Source organism: Thamnophis sirtalis, unplaced genomic scaffold, assembly GCF_051295495.1.
Source record: "Thamnophis sirtalis isolate CommonGarterSnake01/CBP01778 unplaced genomic scaffold, rThaSir2_p1.2 scaffold_3, whole genome shotgun sequence".
Taxonomy (NCBI): Eukaryota; Metazoa; Chordata; class Lepidosauria; order Squamata; family Natricidae; genus Thamnophis; species Thamnophis sirtalis.
Genome location: NW_028261383.1, coordinates 162359710 through 162380212, shown reverse-complemented (window position 1 = coordinate 162380212; position 20503 = coordinate 162359710). Strand labels below are relative to the sequence as shown.

The 20503-nt window shown below is 42.5% G+C and overlaps 1 protein-coding gene across 3 annotated transcripts in view; it reads left to right on the top strand.

The window, feature by feature from the left end:
- The window catches only part of RAPGEF3 (Rap guanine nucleotide exchange factor 3), a 78764-nt gene extending 59791 nt beyond the window's left edge, over nucleotides 1-18973 (top strand). For all 3 annotated transcript variants that reach the window (XM_087710647.1, XM_087710649.1, XM_087710648.1), the window contains 12 exons: nucleotides 448-529; nucleotides 1910-2056; nucleotides 4950-5047; nucleotides 6004-6129; nucleotides 6647-6828; nucleotides 7868-7958; nucleotides 11432-11482; nucleotides 13058-13145; nucleotides 13851-13915; nucleotides 14434-14488; nucleotides 15577-15648; nucleotides 17163-18973. In XM_087710647.1, the coding sequence (XP_087566773.1) occupies nucleotides 448-529; nucleotides 1910-2056; nucleotides 4950-5047; nucleotides 6004-6129; nucleotides 6647-6828; nucleotides 7868-7958; nucleotides 11432-11482; nucleotides 13058-13145; nucleotides 13851-13915; nucleotides 14434-14488; nucleotides 15577-15648; nucleotides 17163-17281 (1176 nt within the window). In that variant the 3' untranslated portion in view covers nucleotides 17282-18973. The remainder of the gene's footprint in view (nucleotides 1-447; nucleotides 530-1909; nucleotides 2057-4949; nucleotides 5048-6003; nucleotides 6130-6646; nucleotides 6829-7867; nucleotides 7959-11431; nucleotides 11483-13057; nucleotides 13146-13850; nucleotides 13916-14433; nucleotides 14489-15576; nucleotides 15649-17162) is intronic.
- The last annotated feature ends 1530 nt before the right edge of the window (nucleotides 18974-20503 follow it).

Below are 20503 nucleotides of genomic sequence, written 5' to 3'. Positions count from 1 at the left end.
GCCACTGACCCATATTTACGACGGTTGCAGTGTCTTAGGATCATGTGATCTCCTTTTGCGACCTTCTGGTAAGCGAAGTCAGTGGGGAGGTCAGATTCACTTAACAACCGTGTCCCTAACTTAACCACTGCAGTGATGGACTTAACCGTGGCAAGAAAGGTCATAACAAATGGGGCAAAACTCAACTTAACAAATGTTTCGCTTAGCAACAGAAATGTTGGGCTCAATTGTGGTCGGAAGTCAAGGACTATATGTATTTTTGGACACTCACATTTGCATTAAGTATTTTTACGGGACCCATGTGTGCAATTGATCTCCTGTTTTACAGGAGCCTCCTGTTAAATTTTAGTGCGCTTTGGCCGTGAGCATCCACTCGTATTGGGCTATGATTTCCTGCACGGTATGAATTCTTTTCTTTTCTGTCTCTTCTCCTTTTTCCATTCCCAGGTCAGGAATGCTGTGAACTGGTTTGCCGTCCAAGAAGAACCTTTTCTGAACAGCAGTTACACCATCAGAATGAAGGACAAAGGTTATCACGATTTCCCTGCTTAGGATTCGAACTAGTCTGCTTTGCCTTTGATTTTTCATTGCGTAATCAGAACAATTATTAGTGTGCCAAGATATGGGAGCTTGGCTCTGGGCAATGATGACAAGGTTTTGATTATTTCATTTATTTATTAATTAATTTATTTTATTTTATTTTATTTTATTTTATTTTATTTTATTTTATTTTATTTTATTTATTATTTTATTTATTTTATTTATTTTATTTATTTTATTTATTTTATTTATTTATTTTATTTATTTTATTTATTTTATTTATTTTATTTATTTTATTTATTTTATTTATTTTATTTATTTTATTTATTTTATTTATTTTATTTATTTTATTTATTTTATTTTATTTTATTTTATTTTATTTTATTTTATTTTATTTTATTTTATTTATTTATTTATTTATTTAGGGAATTTATATTGCGGCCTATTCGCACATGGCAACTCAAGGCATCTCAGAGAATATAAAATCTCATATAAAAACAATAAAACTAATAAAAGTGTCATATAATAAATTAATATAATAAAATCACCCCCGCCCTGGAAACAGCACCTCACCTGAGCCATTTAATGGGCTCCATCCTGCTTTGGGTTCCCAAACCAGATCTTCAGCGCCTCTCAAGGGTATGAGAGTGGGGGCCATTCTAATCTGGGGTGGGATGATGTTCCCGAGAGAGGGAGCCACCACAGAGAAGGCCCTTCTTCTGGGTCCCACCAGGTGTATCTCCCTAGGGGATGGGACCCACAACATTCCCTACCTCCCCGCTCTGATGGGTTGGGTAGAGGTGACCGGCAAGAGATGGTCCCTGAAACAACCTGGTCCCAAGCCATGAAGGGCTTTAAAGGTGACAACCAGCACCTTGAATTGCACCCGGAAGCAAATCGGCAAGCAATGCAGCTCCAGCAGGATGAACTTGATGGGTTATGCCAGTTATGCCTAACCTTTTTTTAGCTCGGGTACACAGATATGTGATGTTCATGCGTGCATGAACACCCCCCCCCCGTCACATTTTGGGCCTCTCAGATCTCACTGAAGCCTCTGGAGTCTGGAAACGGCCTGTAGGTAGGCCGAGTAGGCCTGTTTTTTGCCCTCCCTAGACTTTGGAGGCTCTCCTGAAGCCTGGGGAGGATGAAAACAGCCTCCTCCGTTCCTCCGGAGGGCTTCTGGAGGCCGAAAAACAATTGGCCAGTGCGTTCTTGCACACTGCAGCTGATCTAGGGCAACGGCTTGCGTGCCCTAAGTGATGGCTCCATGTGCCACCTGTGGCACGCGTGCCATAGGTTCCGCCATCATGGGGTTTGGGTATATTCTATATCTAAGGAATAGCAAATACTATTTCCTCTTCCTCTATAGTTTCATATGACATATACAGGCCCGACTATTCCTGCCTTACCAGACTGTTACAGGTGAATGCCTCAGTTCAGGAAATCGTTGCATCATTAGTAGACTGCCAGGACTGGAACAAAGACTGGATCCTAGTCAAGGTCAATTCAGCAGGAGGTGAGTCCACTGTAACCTTTTAGGTACTGTCTCCCTGGGATGATAATGAGGCCATGCTAGCTTTGCAGGAATTGCCTGGAGATGTCAGTCATGCAAATAGCAATAGCACTTAGACTTAGATACCGCTTCACAGTGCTTTTTCAGCCCCCTCTAAGCGGTTTAGACAGTCAGCTTATTGCCCCCAACAATCTGGGTCCTCATTTTACCCACCTTGGAAGGATGGAAGGCTGAGTCAACCTTGAGCCGGTCAGGATCGAACTGCCGGCATTCGGCAGAATTAGCTGCAGTACTTCATTCTAACCCCTGCGCCACCACAGCTCTTTTGTTGAGCCTTCACTCCAGTGATCGACCTGGCAAAACCCCTTTTCTGAGGATACGAACAAGCATAAGAATTTGCAGCTGTCGGCGACTTGAAAGTCCTCTAAATGTGTTCGGTCCACGCAGGTTTGTCTTTGGAAATCAAATTTTTTGGCAGTCAGAGTTGACAATGACTGAATGGCACATAAATGAAATTGGGGGTAGCAATTTTGGGAGCTGGAAGGTCCTGCCTTATACACAATGACAAGAGGCTCTGCTAGAGCAACACTGTCCTGGAGCAACTGAGGGTCATTTCCAAATTGGTGTTAATCATAGATGTACTTCAGTAGTGTCAAAACCATCACAGAAAGGATTCCTGTGTGTTCAAAGCTAACGTGTTTGAGGCAGGGAACAAGAACAATGACGTTAGTTAGCTTCCATAAAATCATTCTGAAACTTCCTTTTTCACATTTCTAGCAAAGTTTTATAATCTGGGGAAATTATTTCTCTGATTTTTAAAATTGTATCAAGAAGGCAATGCTTGAACATCTATTACAGATTAATGTCCATGAGGCACTTGTTCCAATTTAAAAAAATGGCAGGGGTCTCACATGAAGCACTGGGAGGAGAACAAGGGCGACATTAGTAGAATGTTTGATTCACTAGGTAAAGGTAAAGGTTCCCCTCACACATATGTGCTAGTCGTTCCCGACTCTAGGGGGCAGTGGTCATCTCCGTTTCAAAGCCGAAGAGCCAGCGCTGTCCGAAGATGTCTCTCTGGTCATGTGGCCGGCATGACTAAATGCCAAAGGCATACGGAATACTGTTACCTTCCCACCAAAGATGGTCCCTCTTTTTCTACTTGCATTTTTACATGCTTTTGAACTGCTAGGTTGGCAGAAGCTGGAACAACTAACGGGAGCTCACTCCTTTATATGGTGCTAGGGATTCAAACTGCTGAACTGCTGACCTTTCTGATCGACAAGCTCGGCGTCTTAGCCGCATCACTAGAACACACTTCTAATTTTCAAATAATTTAAATCCTGTATCAGTTTAACCCTGCTAAGCATCTGATGGAGTTAAAAGCTTCTGGCTTTTAAGAGAATTTGTTAGTGTGAAAAGGTGCTCCCAGAATCCTGATTTTTTTTTTATTTCCATAGCCTATTTCCTCCTACAATGAACTAAGAGAAGAGTTAGTTTACCCACCACGGTTACTGTGTGGTTTTTGTAAGTGTTTATCCACAACATTCATCTATCACGTTGAATGTTGGTCCAGCTGTTGCTTGCATCTATTCTCTCATGCTTCAAATGGCCTGGCTTCCTTAGGAACACAAGGGAAGGCCACATGTGGATTTATCTAGGTCTATCAGATAAGGACAAACTGTCCATTTTGAAGTTCTCCTGGGTTGTCTGCCATGGAGGCCAAGGCTGGCTTTCCCCCTGACCCCTCCATCAGTTCCCTCTCTTCACACTTCCTCCGTTTCCATGTTTGTGCCAGGAAGGGCATGACTCCCTTCTCCTCCCCAGCACAGTCTGGCTCCTGACAGTCTGCCAAACAGCTGTAAGTCAAGCCACAGAGCAAGACGCCTCAATGAGAAGAGCAGCACAGCAAGAAAAGTTTTTCCTTTTCTATTTACTGAATTTTTTGGAGTATAAGATGCACTCTTTTCCCTCAAAAAAAATAGGGTGAAAATCTGGGTGCGTCTCCTACATTGAATACAGCATTTTTGGCCTACTGAAACCCTGCCCCCTTTGCAAAAATGGATGTGCAGAGGCTTTTGGAGGCTTGCAAAGTGCTCCTGGGGGCTGGGGAGGGCAGAAATGAGCAAAACCAGGCCATTTTTGCTTGTTTTTGCCCCCCCCCCAGCTCTCAGGAGCACTCTACAAGCCTCCCAAAGCTCTGCATGCTCCCCCCCCTTTTTTTTTTGCAAAAAATGAGGTGTGCAGAGGGTTTGGGAGTCATGCAGATTGCAAAAACTTTTTTTTTTAAAAAATTACCTCTTCAAAATCATGGTGCGTCTTATACTCCAGTGCGTCTTATAGTCCAAAAATACGGTAAATGGCATTCTGCTCCCCCAGGAGGGGAAGGGCAAATCAAATCAAATTATCTCGATGTACAGAGAAAGGGTGATTCAACCCTTTTACCCATGCATCTTGTAGAGGGGATGAGAAAAAAGCTGTCTGTGGATGTTCATTTATATGTCCGTGCAGATGTTGATCCCCAGCTGTCATTCATTCTCACATGCAGCCCTGGAAGACCCAGCAAAAGTCCATTACTTAAAGTTTGTTTTTAAATGCAAAACCACACGCCAGTTAATGTGATGGAAGGACCAGCTACTACTTGATTCTGGAGGAGAAAAAGATTTGTTATCATGAATGTGAAATGGGTCTCTTTGAAGCAGAAAGTGAAGGTAACAGAAAACTATGCCAAGTTTACTAGCTAGGTAGGGGCTAATGAAGTGAGCTGTATTGGAAGGGAAAGCAAAGAGACTTGACCTACAGTTAGTATTGTTGCTTTGCCCTATGCTGCCTCCTTGTGGCCGGTTGAGAGAGAATTCTATTTCTCAACCTGCTTTCTGACATTTAATTTTGGCAGATAAAGTCGTATTGCCCATGGAAGCTTTTGGTGTGTTTACATCCTTGGGGTTGAATGAGAGACTTTTTGCTGTCAGTGTGCAAGAGCTTCACAACGTGGTGAGTGTTCCTTGTAAATACACACAAGGGGAAATTTTGCACATCTGTTCCTAATCCTGTTCTCCGTTACTCCCACCTTCCCAGCACACTAATCAAAGATGTGAACCTTGGCATATAGAAAATATCTGGAAGAAACTTTGCAACACAGAAAGCAGATTTTTCTCCCCCAGTATAAATGTTACACTGATTTGAAGGGATGCAATCCCTGAGTTGCATGAAATTGGAGAAGGGGCAATCTATACCAAGACCAAGGAGGGAGTATTCCAAATCAAGATTACAGTTGGAAGGGACCTTGGAGGTCTTCTAGTCCAACCGCCTGCTCAGGCAGGAAACCCTATATCATTTCAGACAAATGGTTATACAATCCCTTCTTAAAAACTTCCAGTGTGCAGCACACACAACTTCTGGAGGCAAGCCATTCCGCTGGTCAATTGTTCTCACTGTCAGGAATTCTCCTTAGTTCTAAGTTGCTTCTCTCCTTGATTAGTTTCCATCCTTTGCTTCTTGTCCTACCCTCAGGTGCTTTGGAGAATAGCTTGACTCCCTCTTCTTTATGGAAGCCTCTCAAATATTGGGACACCCAGAACTTTATCTGTACCTCCTTCACTTTTCAAGATAGTCGTAAAAGATATTTCCAAACAGAGTCTGTTTCGGGTCTTCTGCATATGGTTTTGGAGTTACAGATTATCAATAGGACAGAATTATCTATAACTGAAGATGTCTCAGTCCTCTTTCCTAAATGGCAAACAATCATCCAAAGCTCCTAAAAGGGCTTGCGGATAGTTAAGGTTGTAGTACAGTTGTGTGCTATGAGTAGGCTTAACATATCTTCATTTCTAGTGTGACCTGGGCTTAGTGTTCAAATATTTCCTAAGGTTCCATTCTAGGACCCCAGTATGCACAATGCACCTACACGTCGCAAAAATTGCCATCCTTTTCTCCTTTTGCTTGCAAAGGCGCCTCACCCTGAACAGCTCGGCCCCAGAAGTGGTTCCTGGGAAAGTTTGGATTTCATTAGTTCAAAGGACCTGGCTAATCAGTTAACCGAGCATGACTGGAACCTCTTCAAAAGCATCCATCAGGTAGGGAGGTTCTATGGGCAGTCTATTTGTTTGCTTACAGGGATTGATGTTCCCACTCTTGCCATGAATTATTCACCCGTCCTTCTTGGTATTGAGCTGAGATTTCTAATGCTTTACGTCCAGTGGTGGGATTCAACCGATGTAACAACCTGTTCATTGAGTGCGCATTTCACTCCGCGCATGTGCAGTGGGTTACCTTCTACAGCAGCCACGGTGCAAAACAGCTGAGGTGCAGTAATCTGCCCTGTTGCGCCTATTATCTGGGCTTCAAAAAAGGGAATATAGGTGAGTATAGCACAGCTGAAAGTTGGAGTGAACTGGTTCTCTCCCAGCTGATAGTCGGAGCTACCGGTTCGCCCGAACCGGTAGAATCCCACCCTTGTCTGGATCTAAAGTCAAGGCAAGCATAGATCTTATCCCATTAACATGCTCGTTTGAAAGAGAAACTGAGACAAGGCCTTGTGTCTTAGGACTAGAGCTTGGGAGAAATTCCCTGACTGTTGTGCTTTTTTTAAAGGTGGAGTTGATTTACTACGTGGTTGGGCCACAGAAATTTCCCAGTGCAACCACAGCCAATGTGGAGCGTTTCCTGCGTCGTTTCAATGAGCTGCAGTTCTGGATCACCACTGAGCTCTGCCTTTGTCCTGATGCTATCAAAAGAGCCCAGCTGCTCCGTAAATTCATCAAGCTGGCTGCACAGTAAGAATCTACCATGTTTCCCCCAAAATGAGACAGGGTCTTATTTTCTTTTGACCCCCCCCCAAAAATAAGCACTTTGCCTTATTTCTGGGGAGCTGTTATTATTTTTGCGGTGCAGGAGGCTCATGGCTGCTGTTGTGTTGCAATATTTTCGGGTAGGCTTATTTTAGCGCAAGTGCTCAAAATAGCAATAGCAATAGCAGTTAGACTTATATACCACTTCATAGGGCTTTCAGCCCTCTCTAAGCCATTTACAGAGTCAGCATATTGCCCCCAACAACAATCCGGGTCCTCATTTTACCCACCTCGGAAGGATGGAAGGCTGAGTCAACCCTGAGCCGGTGAGATTTGAACCACTGAACTGCAGTCAGCTGAAATAGCCTGCAGTGCTGCATTTAACCACTGCGCCACCTCAGCCCGATTGGTCTTATTATCCAGGGAGGTCTTATTTGGGGGGAAACAGGGTACTAACTATGAAAATATTCGGTTAGATGGACTCTGGCCTTGCAAGATCTGTTTCCTTTTCACGAGATCCTTGAGGTGTATCAATCAAGACAAAAATAATTACGCCATAAGATACCTTTAGATTCAGCCCACACATTTGTTCTCCTCCTGAGAGAATAGTTTTTATTCCTTTCATAGAAAATCCCATGTTTTGGTTCCTTCATCAGCTTTCCTACTTTCAACTTTCTGATTTAAAGCAGTGTAATTCAGGAATCCAGCCAGCCTGACCAAAAGCAAGAGATTGAGTGACATGTCATCCATAAAAAGCAGGTTATTTTTTTTCCTGCCTTGGGCTACTGCTATTATTCACCATTAGGATGACTCTCTCTCTTAGAGTATTGAAACCTCACCTTATAGATCCTGGTTTGCTTTTTGGAGACCTCTGAAAATGAAGCAGATGTTTCTTCCCACGGGAGAGAACTTGATGCTCTAGGAATGGTGCCTCTGTTGTTTTTCCTTTTGGAAACACTTGCAATTTATCATCAATTTTGTTTCCTCCCTTGACTGAAAGGTGTTTCTGTGTGTTTGGTTTCAGCCTAAAAGACCAAAGAAACCTGAATTCCTTCTTTGCCGTGATGTTCGGCCTGAGCCACTCTGCCATCAGCCGCCTTTCTAGGACTTGGGAGGTACATTTCTACTCTCCAGAGAAGGGGAAACAGTTGAATCAACATGCTTGGTCTGAAACTATTTTCCTACATTAACTTGAACTGTGTTCTGAACCTCTCCATTAGATAATTAGGAAAGAAGACCACGAGACTCCATGAGTAGAAATCAAGTGTACTTTTACTAATTATAAATGATTAAAGGCATAGCGAAGCGAAGTCTGATTATTTAGGCGTGAAAGCGATTGATATATAGAATAACCCATACCCCTCCCCTTGGCATCACAGTTACAGTCCAATCATAATTCTCCCAAGTGTCAGGTGTGAGATAACTTCAAAAGGCATCACGAAGATGGAATGTCGGTGCCGTTAGTCCTGGCGGGAACCTCCTACGCATGCGTAGTCCGACAGGCAGTTGAGCTCCAGAACCTTCCTCCAGCACAATTAGTAACCCCTCCCAAATACCATGCCCTCCCTCCCCATTTCATGGCAGCCGAAGCAACAGCAAAGCAGAGGCTGACAAGTTTGTTGTATCTTCCAATTTCACACTTAGCACTTTGAAAGACTCTTCCCAGATCTTTTATCCTTTTTATGGGGTCCTGATTAAAGAAATGAAGGGATGTAAAATAGCAAACACAGTCTGATTGTATGTGTTCATGGGATATGAGGATGATCTGACTATAAAAAAACTATCTCTCCGTTGATTGCTAAGGTTGATTCAGCTGAACTGGTTGGTGAGGTGGGTGTCTTCTTAATCTCTCACACTCGCCCCCTGTGTGTATCCCTCTTGAAGCTGTGCTTAGTTCCCAAATTGATGGAGTACAGTATACTGATCAAGGACATGTGTACTTTGTGTAGCCATAATAATGAGTTTGGGATTGAAGAGGCCTATAAAGCATTATCATGTGTACAAGATCTTCTTGGGATGGAAGCTTATTAGCAGGCCTTAAGAATCAGTTACTGGGTAATAAGTCAAGGATAGTAGCAAAATTAAAGGAATTAATAAAGGAACATGTTTTCCAGTATCTCAAATAGATAAGGAATGCCCAGAAAGGAGAATCTGGGCTTTCCCCTCCATTGGCATTTACTTATTTACTTATTTATTTGCCACCCATCTTTCAGGCAATTCTTTTTACAAGAAGTTAGATTCTTAGAAACTAGGAAGAGGGTGATGAGCCATAGAATTCCAGTACAGGAAAACATCTGCATATTAAGAGTTTCATATTTGATGAAGTGAATCAAACCAAGTTGACGTCATAAAACAATGGATAAATCAAGTATTAATACATCCTTTTAAAACTGTGTCTTTACCAAATCCTGCAATATGTCCATTTATGGACAAGAAGGAGATGTGGTGTCAAAAACTGCAAACACTGTTGCAGCTGTATAATTTGTCAGCCCCAAGCTGAAGTAGATTTGGCTCAAGATGGGTCCAAATGAGTATTTTAGGGGGAGTTGCAAGGCAGATGACTCTGAACTGGGTTGTCGAACTGGGTTGTGGTAACTCTTGGAGTACTATGGAACCATATAAATACATGGGGAAGATATCTCTTTGTGGCAAAGTTGATACAGAAGAGTGTACTTTGCAATAATTGCAATTAAAACAGTGTTTTAAAAGAGGAAACTATAAAACCAAGTTGTGATTTTCATTTAAAAAATAATTTGCAAAGCAGAACATTGGATATGTGTGAACACTGAAACATTGGGAATTTATATGACTGCCTAGCCTATATTGTAACCCTGGATGGTTTGCGTGGCACGACAAAACCGCGCTCGACTAAGCCGCGCCCGATTAAACCGCGTCGCTGATGTCATCAACAGAGCGACAACAGCCAGCGCGGAGAAAGAAGGGTGCTTTAAATAACGCTTTGAAAGCAAGCCGATTCAACTTAAGGTAAGGGTTAGGTTTAGGGTTAGCTTTAGGGTTAGGTTAAGGGTTAGGGTTAGGGTTAGGGTTAGGGTTAGGTTAAGGGTTAGGGTTAGGTTTAAGCTTAGGTTAAGGGTTAGGATTAGGTTTAGGGTTAGGTTAAGGGTTACGTTTAGGGTTAGGTTTAGGGTTAGGTTTAGGATTAGGTTTAGGGGGGTTAGGTTTAGGTTTAGGGGTTAATTTTAGGTTTAGCGTTTACAGCGTGCTTCTGTCTCCGTGCTGTTGTCGCGCTGTTGATGACGTCAGCTCCGCGGTTTCGTCGAGCGCGGTTTAGTCAAACGCGGTTTTGTGGTGGAACCGATGGTTTGTACCCCTCTCTGAACTAGACAAACAATGATTCAAATGTAAAAGCAAACAATCATTAACAGTGACCCGTCTCACATTTATACCCTTCTTGCAATAGGATGTCTATTCATCCTAGCCCACAATACCTAGGGAAATAGCCAGATTTTGAAATATCGACTGGATGAACCGTATATCAGCCTTAAGAAGGATTACATCTGCTTGTTTATTTTTGTGGTTCATTCTATGATTCGGCTTTTGTTGAATTTTGTATGCTTTGTAGCATGGATAGTATTCTGATCACTAAGAGATCACATAGGTAGCAAATGAGTTACTTGCATATTCTGCTACAGTACAGATATTCAGTTTGGGAAGCTACAAATTTGTCCTTAGAAATTTTATTGAGCACAAATTGTTGAGGCATCCTTGGGTAGCTAAGGCTCACAGACAATTCACATCCTTTTCAGTTCAAAGGAAAACATTACTCATGTTGAGAAATCATATTATTATATGAACTGATTTTCAGTCATCTCCTTTCTTGACAGGATGTGACTTATGCCAAGAAGCAAGGCCTTTGACGAGCCTGAATTTGACATATGTGTAGCCATTTTATTTAGCTCTCTATTATACTCATTTATTCCTTTTTTTCTTTCTCTCTGCCGTGTAAGAGATTTTTCGGGCTCATCACATTCTTAAGTTGGGGGAAGGAGTGAATAGCTAGTGAGGATTGTTTTGGCTAAGTGACCACCTTTTCTGTGGTAACAGAGACTGCTTCTGGTGAGAACGGAAGGTGGAGTTTGAAGACACTGGGCAATGTGGATTGAATGTTTATTGGAGAATGTGACTTTTGAGGGATGTTTCTAACTTACAATATGATGTGGTGTAATTCCGGTTTGTGTCACATCTGGAATTACAACAGACTTTGCCAATTTGATGTCTACCTAAATGAAAGAAATTTGTTTGCGAAGATGGACTTTGCGCATTTCTTTTTTGAATAGATTTTATCACTTGGAAACCTGACAGACTTTCTTGGTCAATTTAGGCTGACCGTTTTGTCCAGGGTCCAATCTTTTAGTAGCTTTTCTTAATGGATTACCTAAAAGTTGACAAAGTTTTAACATTATTCTACGTACATATGAAAATTCTACCTATGGGTTTGAAGTGTCCACTCTCTTTTCATGGGTGCAGAGTCCTGTTTGAACAAATATAAGTTGAATAAATTCCCCAAGTTTCTTGCACTATTGGCCATTTCTGACAATTCTCCCTTTGACTTTTCTTCCTATCTCAGAAACTTCCGCACAAAACGAGAAAGCTATACGGCACTATGGAACGGATGTTGGTGAGTGGAGAGACGTTCCTTTCTGTCTTTGGAAGTGTTGTTCTCTCATTTTAAATAATACCTCCACTCTGTTTCCCATTTTACCGATAGGGAACTGGTGCTGAAAGTGTGGCTTGCACCAGTTTTGTATTAGGAGTTGCAGCTAGACTTAAGTGTGGCAGTTTTAATGTTAGTCAGAATATTTACATTTTGACTCTCAGGTGTTCAACAGTTTTATCAGGATCCTTCTACAGAGAGATAATAATGCCTAGCCTAACGGAACATAATCTACCTAGACCTCACTCTGAAATATTCCTCACCTCCCTCTTATCCTCTTTATAGACTTTCTCACAAAATAAGAGCTCAATTATTTTGTGTTGGTCAAATTTAGATCTTTCCCTGATGAAATCAATGAGAACTTAATTTCTTGGGCCCTTAATTCCAAAATCTGCTGAGGAAATCTGTCCTTTAGTAAATGAATGGAAATCCATTTCTGGACCTCTGAAGACATGAGGAGATGAGTGATATGGAAGAGAATCCCTTATGAGAGGAAGCGATCAGCAAACCTGACTGGCGATTGGGTGCCACTTTGCAATCTTGCATTAGGGCCTCAACATCATACCCATCGGTTTACCCACTGTTAAATATTGCTCCAATATCTCATGATATTGCCATTATGGGACTTAACAAATTCCAAGTAGCATTGAATCTCCATTTAAATTATGCAAGATTTTGGCACTGCAGGATGAGGTTTCCTGTCAGATAGTGATCTAATGAGGCTTAGCTATTTTTCCCCCCATATATATAATTCTGAATATATAATTAGGGACTTCGTATAAGCATGGATGCTAGCAGAGGGCAACCAAAGGCTTTATTCCCCCTTTTTTGCAGCCCTTGGAGCCATCTCTTATCTGATACTATAGTTATCTGTAGTATTGCATCATCTGAAGTCTGGGGATGCGTGAAAATGTCATAAAGTAAGCCCTAAAATAAATGAATCAGTTAGAAACAAAACTGAGCAAAGAAACAGAGAAAAAAAGTGATAAATAAATTGAAAGATGATCCGGGACACATATAGGTTTAAAATGAGATGATGATGATGATGATGATGATGATGATGATGATGATGATGATGATAATAATAATAATAATAATAATAATAATAATAATAATAATAATAATAATAATAATAGACAAAATCACCATCAGTCAAATGCAAAAAGCCGCACTGCTTGGATCTGCACACATATTACGAAAATACGTTACGACGTCCTAGGCCCCTGGGTGGGACCCGACTAGTAACCAATGCCAAATCCAGCGAAACAACTGGCCGCTGTGATACAATTGTATAATAATAATAATTCGAAACTGAGCAACTCCTCCCAAAGCCCAGCTCTGCTCATATTTTGTAGCCTTCAGCCTCAAAAGTTAAGTTTGGCCATTGGCCTCCAAAAGATTGCCAGTGCCTGCTAATTCTTCAACCTTTACAATTCAGGTGAAGCCACACAATTGAAAAATGGTTTGAAGGAGTCAACAGTCTACCTGAAGCATGTTTGACTACAAACATCCCATCTGATTTTTCCTTTTCCTTTCCAGGATCCTTCTTGGAATCACCGTGTTTATAGACTGGCTGCGGCTAAGCTGTCTCCGCCTATGATCCCTTTTATGCCCCTCCTTCTTAAAGGTACAACAGCAGGAATCCTATCGAATATACACAGGGGCAGTTTTAAGTAACTGACAAATAAAACCTCAGCCATAGCTAGTTCAGAGGTTCTAAAACATGAAATGTAATGCAGCTGTCATGGTTGAACCACTTTTGAAATGTTTAGGTCTTACCGCTATTCAACTTGCCAAAGAACCGTGGGGAGAAAGAATGTAGATGCTTCAAAGATGGACCCTGAGAGCCACTATCCGCCAAGGGCACCAATGCAGGTGTTTAACAGAAAAGTGAACTGTTCTCAAAACAAAAGGATGATTCATAATTCAACAATGTGACCAACCAAGGGTAGGGAGAAAGGAAAGCTATTGTTTAACTATACAAGCATTGTGCAGGAAAAACCAGAGTTGGTTTTGATTCTTCAGTACCAAAATAGTGTCTCCAATAAAGTTTTGCTTTGGGGATTTCAAAATTCCTGAGTTTTTCTTGGGTTTGCTAGTCAGACCGTTGACAGTGGCTACATTGAAACCAAAGAAACTCCTGGCAAATTAATTCTGCATTTTCGCCTCTGTACATATTTGAGAACTTACCAAAAGTGAAGCCCGAGGAACACTTCCTCTTATTCAAAAGATTTCAAGCCTATCCTAGAATTACAAAGAGCAAAAGATCTCCATTTCTTTTTCTTTCTTTTTTTTTGTAACGAATGTTGAGACACTTGTGTTCACTTTGCAGATATGACTTTCATTCACGAGGGCAACCGTACCTTGGTGGAGAACCTTGTCAACTTTGAGAAGCTGGTGAGTAGAGATATGGGGCAGGGAAAATTAGAGAAGACTTGCTGTTGTGCTGTTCTGTGAATGAAATAGATCATTCCATTTGGGGGGGAAAAATCACTAGCCGGGAAAAAATACTCTGGTGTTTCTGAAATTTTGCTTCAGGTTGGGGTACCTTCAGCGTGCATGCTGTGTTAGTTGTTTCTTTTCAGCCTACAAATAGCTTGTTTAAAGAAAATAGAGAGGGAACAAGTGAATAATATGAATAGAGCCGAGGTGGTGCAGTGGTTAGGGTGCAGTATTGCAGGCCACTTCAGCTGACTGCTATCTGCAGTTCAGCGGTTCAAATCTCACCGCCTCAAGGTTGACTCAGCCTTCCATCCTTCCGAGGTAGGTGAAATGAGGACCCAGACTGTGGGGGCAATATGCTGACTCTGTAAACCGCTTAGAGAGGGCTGAAAGCCCTATGAAGCGGTATATAAGTAAAAAAAAACCAACAACAAGTGAATAATCTAACACAAGCCCATATCTATCCTGTACAGCGTATGATGGCCAAAGCTGTTCACCTTGTACATCACTGTCAGAGTCATCCCAACCGTGAGTATAGAAGAGAGCTGGTTTGGGGGAATTGTGATCAATGAGGATCAAGATAAGCAAAGCCTACACACAGCAGTTTAGAATGGTTGCCACACAGGACCCTTGTACAAATACAGTGGCCTGATGAAATAGAATGATTCTCTCCACCCCACTTTCATTTTACAAAGCAGTTTTCAACAAGCACGTCAAACTAATTTGTAAGGTTAATGTTTCATCAATTTTTAAGGTAAAGGTAAAGGTTCCCCTCACATATATGTGCCAGTTGTTCCTGACTCTAGGGGGCGGTGCTCATCTCTGTTTCAAAGCCAAAGAGCCAGAGTTGTCCGAAGATGTTTCTGTGGTCATGTGGCCGGCATGATTAAATGCCAAAGGCTCACGGAATGCAGTTCCGTCAGTGTTTCATGCCTATTAAAAATTAAAATTTTAGCTCATCCCATTCCTAAGACAAAGGAAGATTTACAAGTGATCTGAGTTGGAAGGTGAGAGAGATGCGTCAAGAGAGAAATAGCTTTCCTAGCATGATGTTTTATAAGGATCCTTGCATTATAATAATAGCCACTATAATAGCTGGAATGTTCAGGAACATAGAAAAATGTCTTTGTAGATGAGAAAAAGCAGAAGTTGGTAGGAGTTGGCTAGAAAATAATACGGTTCCACCACAAATGCGCGCACAACAAAAGCACGCCTGACTAAAGCGCGGTGACAAAACCGTGCGACGAATGAGCGACAAATTAGCCCTAAAGCGCGCCGACAACAGCACGCCGACAGAAGCGCGTTGTAAAGTAACCCTAAACCTAACCCTAAACCTAACCCTAACCCTAACCCTAACCCTAAACCTAAACCTAACCCTAAACCTAACCCTAACCCTAATCCTAACCCTAAACCTAACCCTAAACCTTACCTTACCTTAAATCGCGCTGTTGTCGGCGCGCTGTTGTCGGCACACTTTTGACATCGCGGTTTTAGCCCCGCGGTGTTGTCGGCGCGCTTATGACGTTCGCGCTTTTGTCGGGTCACGAATAATACACATTCCTCCTCTGTAAGCTCTGACTTCCCATTTTTATTTTTCCTTTTCTCCCTTTCTCCAGTTCCCCTCTCTCCCTTGCGGAGTCGTCCCCAGTATCTTTTGGAAGAAGCTCGGGCAATGCGTGCCTCAACCTGTAAGCAAGTGAATTGGGGAAGGGGTGTGTGTGTCTCCTGTACATTGTTTAACTGTAGCCTTTTCCTTTGGAACCGTCAAAATCATTACATGATTCATATTGCTCTCCTTTTCAAAAGGGTGCATTGGTATTTTCTCCCCCCACCCTACAACAATGCAAATGTACAATAGCAGCTGCTTCATAAGGACTATGTCCTAACAGAGGTTTCCATGAAAACTGCTTGGAAATAACTATAGTTCCGTGACAGAGTTCTGAGTCTGTATGCAAAAGGATCTGGATTCAGCCCCTGGAATCTACAAGGAGAGGGGTGAGCCTCCTAAATCTTGAAGTTCGGCTGCTGTTTAGGCTGCAGCAGGGATAGGCAACCTTCTGTCTATGGGCCACATAAATACCCCACCTCCACTCCAGCCACGGGTGTCTTCTGGAAAAAGTTGATGGCAAACTTTTAGCAGCATATGTATTTGAGGGTGTTCTGATCTGACCTAGGCTCCCCAAAAAGCATAAAGCAGATTCCTGGTCCTGACAAAACCCCTTTTATTAAATGGAGCTCGGAAAGCTGCCATGTAAATATTTTGCAAACGCAGTGCTGTGCAAGGAAAGACTTGGCGCAGAGTCTCTGAGATTCATGGAAACGTCTTCACACTCCTGAAAGGAAATGAACAAACAAACGAATTGTTTCCTGGAAAAGCCCACTCCTCTTCTGCTCCTCTTTTATTTCCTATGGGAGGGACCATTCACCATCCACCTTTGGCTTTACTCACAAGTCAGCCCTGATTTCTTAGCTGTTCTTTTCTTTTGGCAGCTCTGCACACGCGCACACTGGGAACAGGCTCCAGCTGTTCCTCTGCCTCACTGCTGTCTAGCTCGGAAGGCAGCTGAGAACTGCCAGATAGCCTTGGCCCTATCTCTGCCTCCAATGCAGAGCCCTCATCCAAGCCTTCCCCAGCCTCCAGGACTGGCCCATGTTCCTCCCCAACCTCCTCACTGTCCAATTCTGCTGCCAGTTTTGCTGGGTGCTAGAGGGCCACAACAGAGGGGAGGTGGAGTATTGGAGCATTGGAAAAAGTAAAATAGGTGGGTTGAGCAATTATGGGTCAATTATTTTGCTTTAAAATAATCACTGTCTCCTACACCAGTGGTTCCCAAACTTGGCAACTTTAAGACTTGTGGACTTCAACTCCCAGAGTTCTCCAGCCAGAAGAGCTAGCTGGAGAATTCTGGGAGTTGAAGTCCATAAGTCTTAAAGTTGCCAAGTTTGGGAACCACTGCCCTACATCTACACCCCCCCCCCAACATAATTGCTCTCAGTTCTTCAGGAGACTTTGTTACCTCACTGGCCACACCTGTCTTAGAAGCCAAAAAAGAGAGAGAAAAAACTGTCCATTTAATTACTTTCTTGTTCATTATAGCTAGGAAACTTTGTCAAATGTTATTTAGTGACAGTCTCTTCTTTCTGCCTCTTTCAAACAACTGTGGATGATAGATTTCCTCAATCCTGCTTTGTTGCCTTTCAGGCTCAGAACAATCCCTCAGCACTCGAAGTCCAGCTGCAACCTGGGCCCATATCCAGCCCTTGAGAGTGATTGACAGACAGAAGGAACTTTTGCGGCTCTCACGACTCCTTGAATCTTGATGCTAGAAGATTTGCCCAAGCAAGGACAGAAAGCAGGCCAAGGACTGTTTGGGAAGGCACCTCCTTGTATGGGTTAGGCCAACGCCCCTTGCATTTGGCCAGAGGAAGATCTCAAACAGATGAGAAAGCTCCTCATATTCTTGGTGGCACATTTGATCTGTCCTGGTGATTGAAAAATAGGTGGCATCTCTGGAAATCTTAAGGAACGACGGGTCACCTGCCTCAGGTTTTACAAGCTGCAAAATTTATGGTGTGAAAAAAAGATGGATTCATAGAACACTTTGAGCTGCCTTACTGGGAAAGGAGCAAAAGCAGTTTACCAGCGTTCAAAAATGTTTTTCTTTTTAAACAAAAGAAGGAAAGAAAAAGAAAAATGGGAAGGTTTGCTTTGGTGTGTCTGATGAATTGTTGCTTTCTGAACTTCCCTCTCTTCTGCCAGATTTAAATAAGATTCTTTAAAACATTTGAAGGGAGCTACTTCCTTCCCTCCAGTTGAATCGATTGGACTAAGCAGCAGGATGTACTGATGTATTTATTTATTCATTAAATGTATATCTTGCTTTTCCTCCTGGAGCTCAAGCAGAGCACACAGCATTCCCCACTCCAAATTTTTCCTCGCTGGTGAAGTAAGCTGGACTGGTGTGGAGATAGTGGCTGGCCTAGCAGCTTCTATGGCATAGGATGGACTCAGAACTGGATATTTCTGCAACTAGTCTATAGAGCCTTCGCTTCAATGAGGCATCGTATCTCTTGTATGTAATGTCAGTAGGCAGTTTGCTAGAAATGGGATGCACTAGAAGGTTTCAGGAGATACTGGAGTGCTGCTTAAGAGTGCATACAAGCTGCCTTTCATGATAATAGCAGCTTTGCCCATAAAAAATTGCAAAGTTGCAAGCATCTTCTGTCGCAGCAACAGGAAGGTGTGCAGGAATGACCTGATCCAAGGATTTGTGTGCCTCCCTTCCTTCCTTATATTGTCATGGAGGCAATAGCAAGGCTGGTTGAAGAGGGCTGTAAAATCTGGAGCTCCCACCCCCCAGATGGGGAGCTTCTAAGCAGATGACAGGCTGAAGTAGATTAGGGGTGTGCGAGGGTCCAAGCATCAAGAAGTGGTGGCTGCCCACTTCTGTTTCTCCATCCACAAAGTGAGGGCTTCAGTTTTTCTGAGATGGACAAGGTGTGTGGCAGGCAAGTCCACCCATGGGGTAATGTGACTTTCTGTCCATCAATGAGCTCAAGGTTTTCAGTTGGGGCAGCTTTCCCCTTGAATCATGAGACCACGAGTTAATATAAAAGACTTTTCAGGGTACCAGATCTTCTCATAAGGCCATGGAACTCTAGATTAACCAACTGTTAGACTGCATCTCTGAGCATTGCACATGATTGGAGAGGAGAAAAAAGACTAAGGAAAGGGATTTTTGATTGGGCAATTCTACCTTTTACCACATACAATTCCATATTAGAGCAGGCAGGGGGTGCTAGTCATGATGCTGGTGGCAATTGGGGAAGCGTGGGAAGCCAGAGGTTAAAACAACTCCATATGAACCAATGGACACTGGGCCCACAATCTTTCTCCTAACAAGGGTTTCATTGCATGGTGATTTTTGTAAACAATATGTTTTCTATGTTATCCTTTATTTTTTTATTCTGATTTTGTAATTATTCAATTTCGAATATACAACTTTAAACATACTGGTTTGTATGAATCCACTGTCTCTCTTAGTCTTGGACTAAGGGTAGGAGTTTCTAACCTAGTACTGCATTGAACCTGCAGATCCTTCAGGTCCACCAAAAGCAAGAAGAAATAGTTTAGGTTCTCCCTAATCTTCAATATTTTAATTTAAATCCTTTTTAAAAAGTACCATATTTTTCAGAGTATAATATGCATCTTCCCTCCCAACAAGAGGGTGAAAATCTGGGTGTGTTTTATACACTGAATACAGCATTTTTGGCCTCCCAAAACTCTGCCCACTTCACAAAAATGGGCATGCAGAGGGTTTGGGAAGCCTGCAAAGTGCCCCTGGGGGTTGGGGAAGGCAAAAAAGAGTGAAAAACAGGCCGTTATTTGGCTTATTTTTGCCCCGCCAGCCCCCAGAGCACTTTGTGGGCCTCTCAAACTCTCTGCATTCCCCGTTTTTCACACAAAATGAGGCGTGCAGAGGGTTTGGGAGGCCTGCAGAGTGCAAAAAAACTTTTTTTAAATTTACCTCTTCAAAATCTTGGTGCATCTTATACTCTGAAAAATATGGTATATAGCATCAAAGACCGGTCTGTGGCAGCAGTGATTGCTTTCTTTTTAATTCCAGTGGTTAATGCAAGGTGAATTTGCAGGACCTTAACTGACAACCAAAATACAAGAGTGCTTCAATTTATTGTTTCATTCTCTGTATTTTGTATTACAGGTCTCTAACCAAAACCTGCTTAGAGAAACATGCACATTAGGAAAATAGACATACCTGATTTGCAAAAAGGGCAGTTTGGGGAAAACATGATAAAGATGTGTGCATTAGGGGAAATAATCACACGCACATAACACATACTAGTAACTAGGGTTTACTTACTCACCCCAGAAAGTGTGTGTCCATTGTTTTGTGTTCTGTTATCTCCAAAAGTAATTTATGTACGGCACTACCTCTGAATTATTCAGTGCTTCCAAATATAGGTGGTAGAGCGCTACTTGGGTCTATGGCAATTAACCTCAGCCAACTTGCCACAGTCAACTCACCATGGCTAACTCTATACAGCCAAATTGCCACAGAACAACTCACTATGGGACCAAGGTACTAATTATGACCTTTAAAGCGCTCCATGGCTTAGGCCCAGGGTACCTGCGAGACCACCTACTGCCACCGGTAGCCTCCCATCGTCCAGTGCGATCCCACAGAGTTGGCCTCCTCAGGGTGCCGTCGGCCAGACAGTGTTGGCTAACGACCCCCAGGGGGAGAGCCTTCTCTGTGGGAGCGCCTTCCCTCTGGAATGAGCTGCCCCCGGAGCTTCGTATAATCCCCGACCTCCGGTCCTTCCGACGCGCCCTAAAAAGTTGGCTTTCCCAGCAAGCCAGACTGGCCTGAACAAAACAAATCAAAGTATTGATTATTGTTAACTTTAATTTGAATTCTTTCAAAAAAATGTGTCATTGTTAATTTTAATTGGGTTTGGGGATATCCTATTTAATTTCTTTTTAACTTTTGTAGTATGTGTTTCTTTTAATGTTGTACGCCG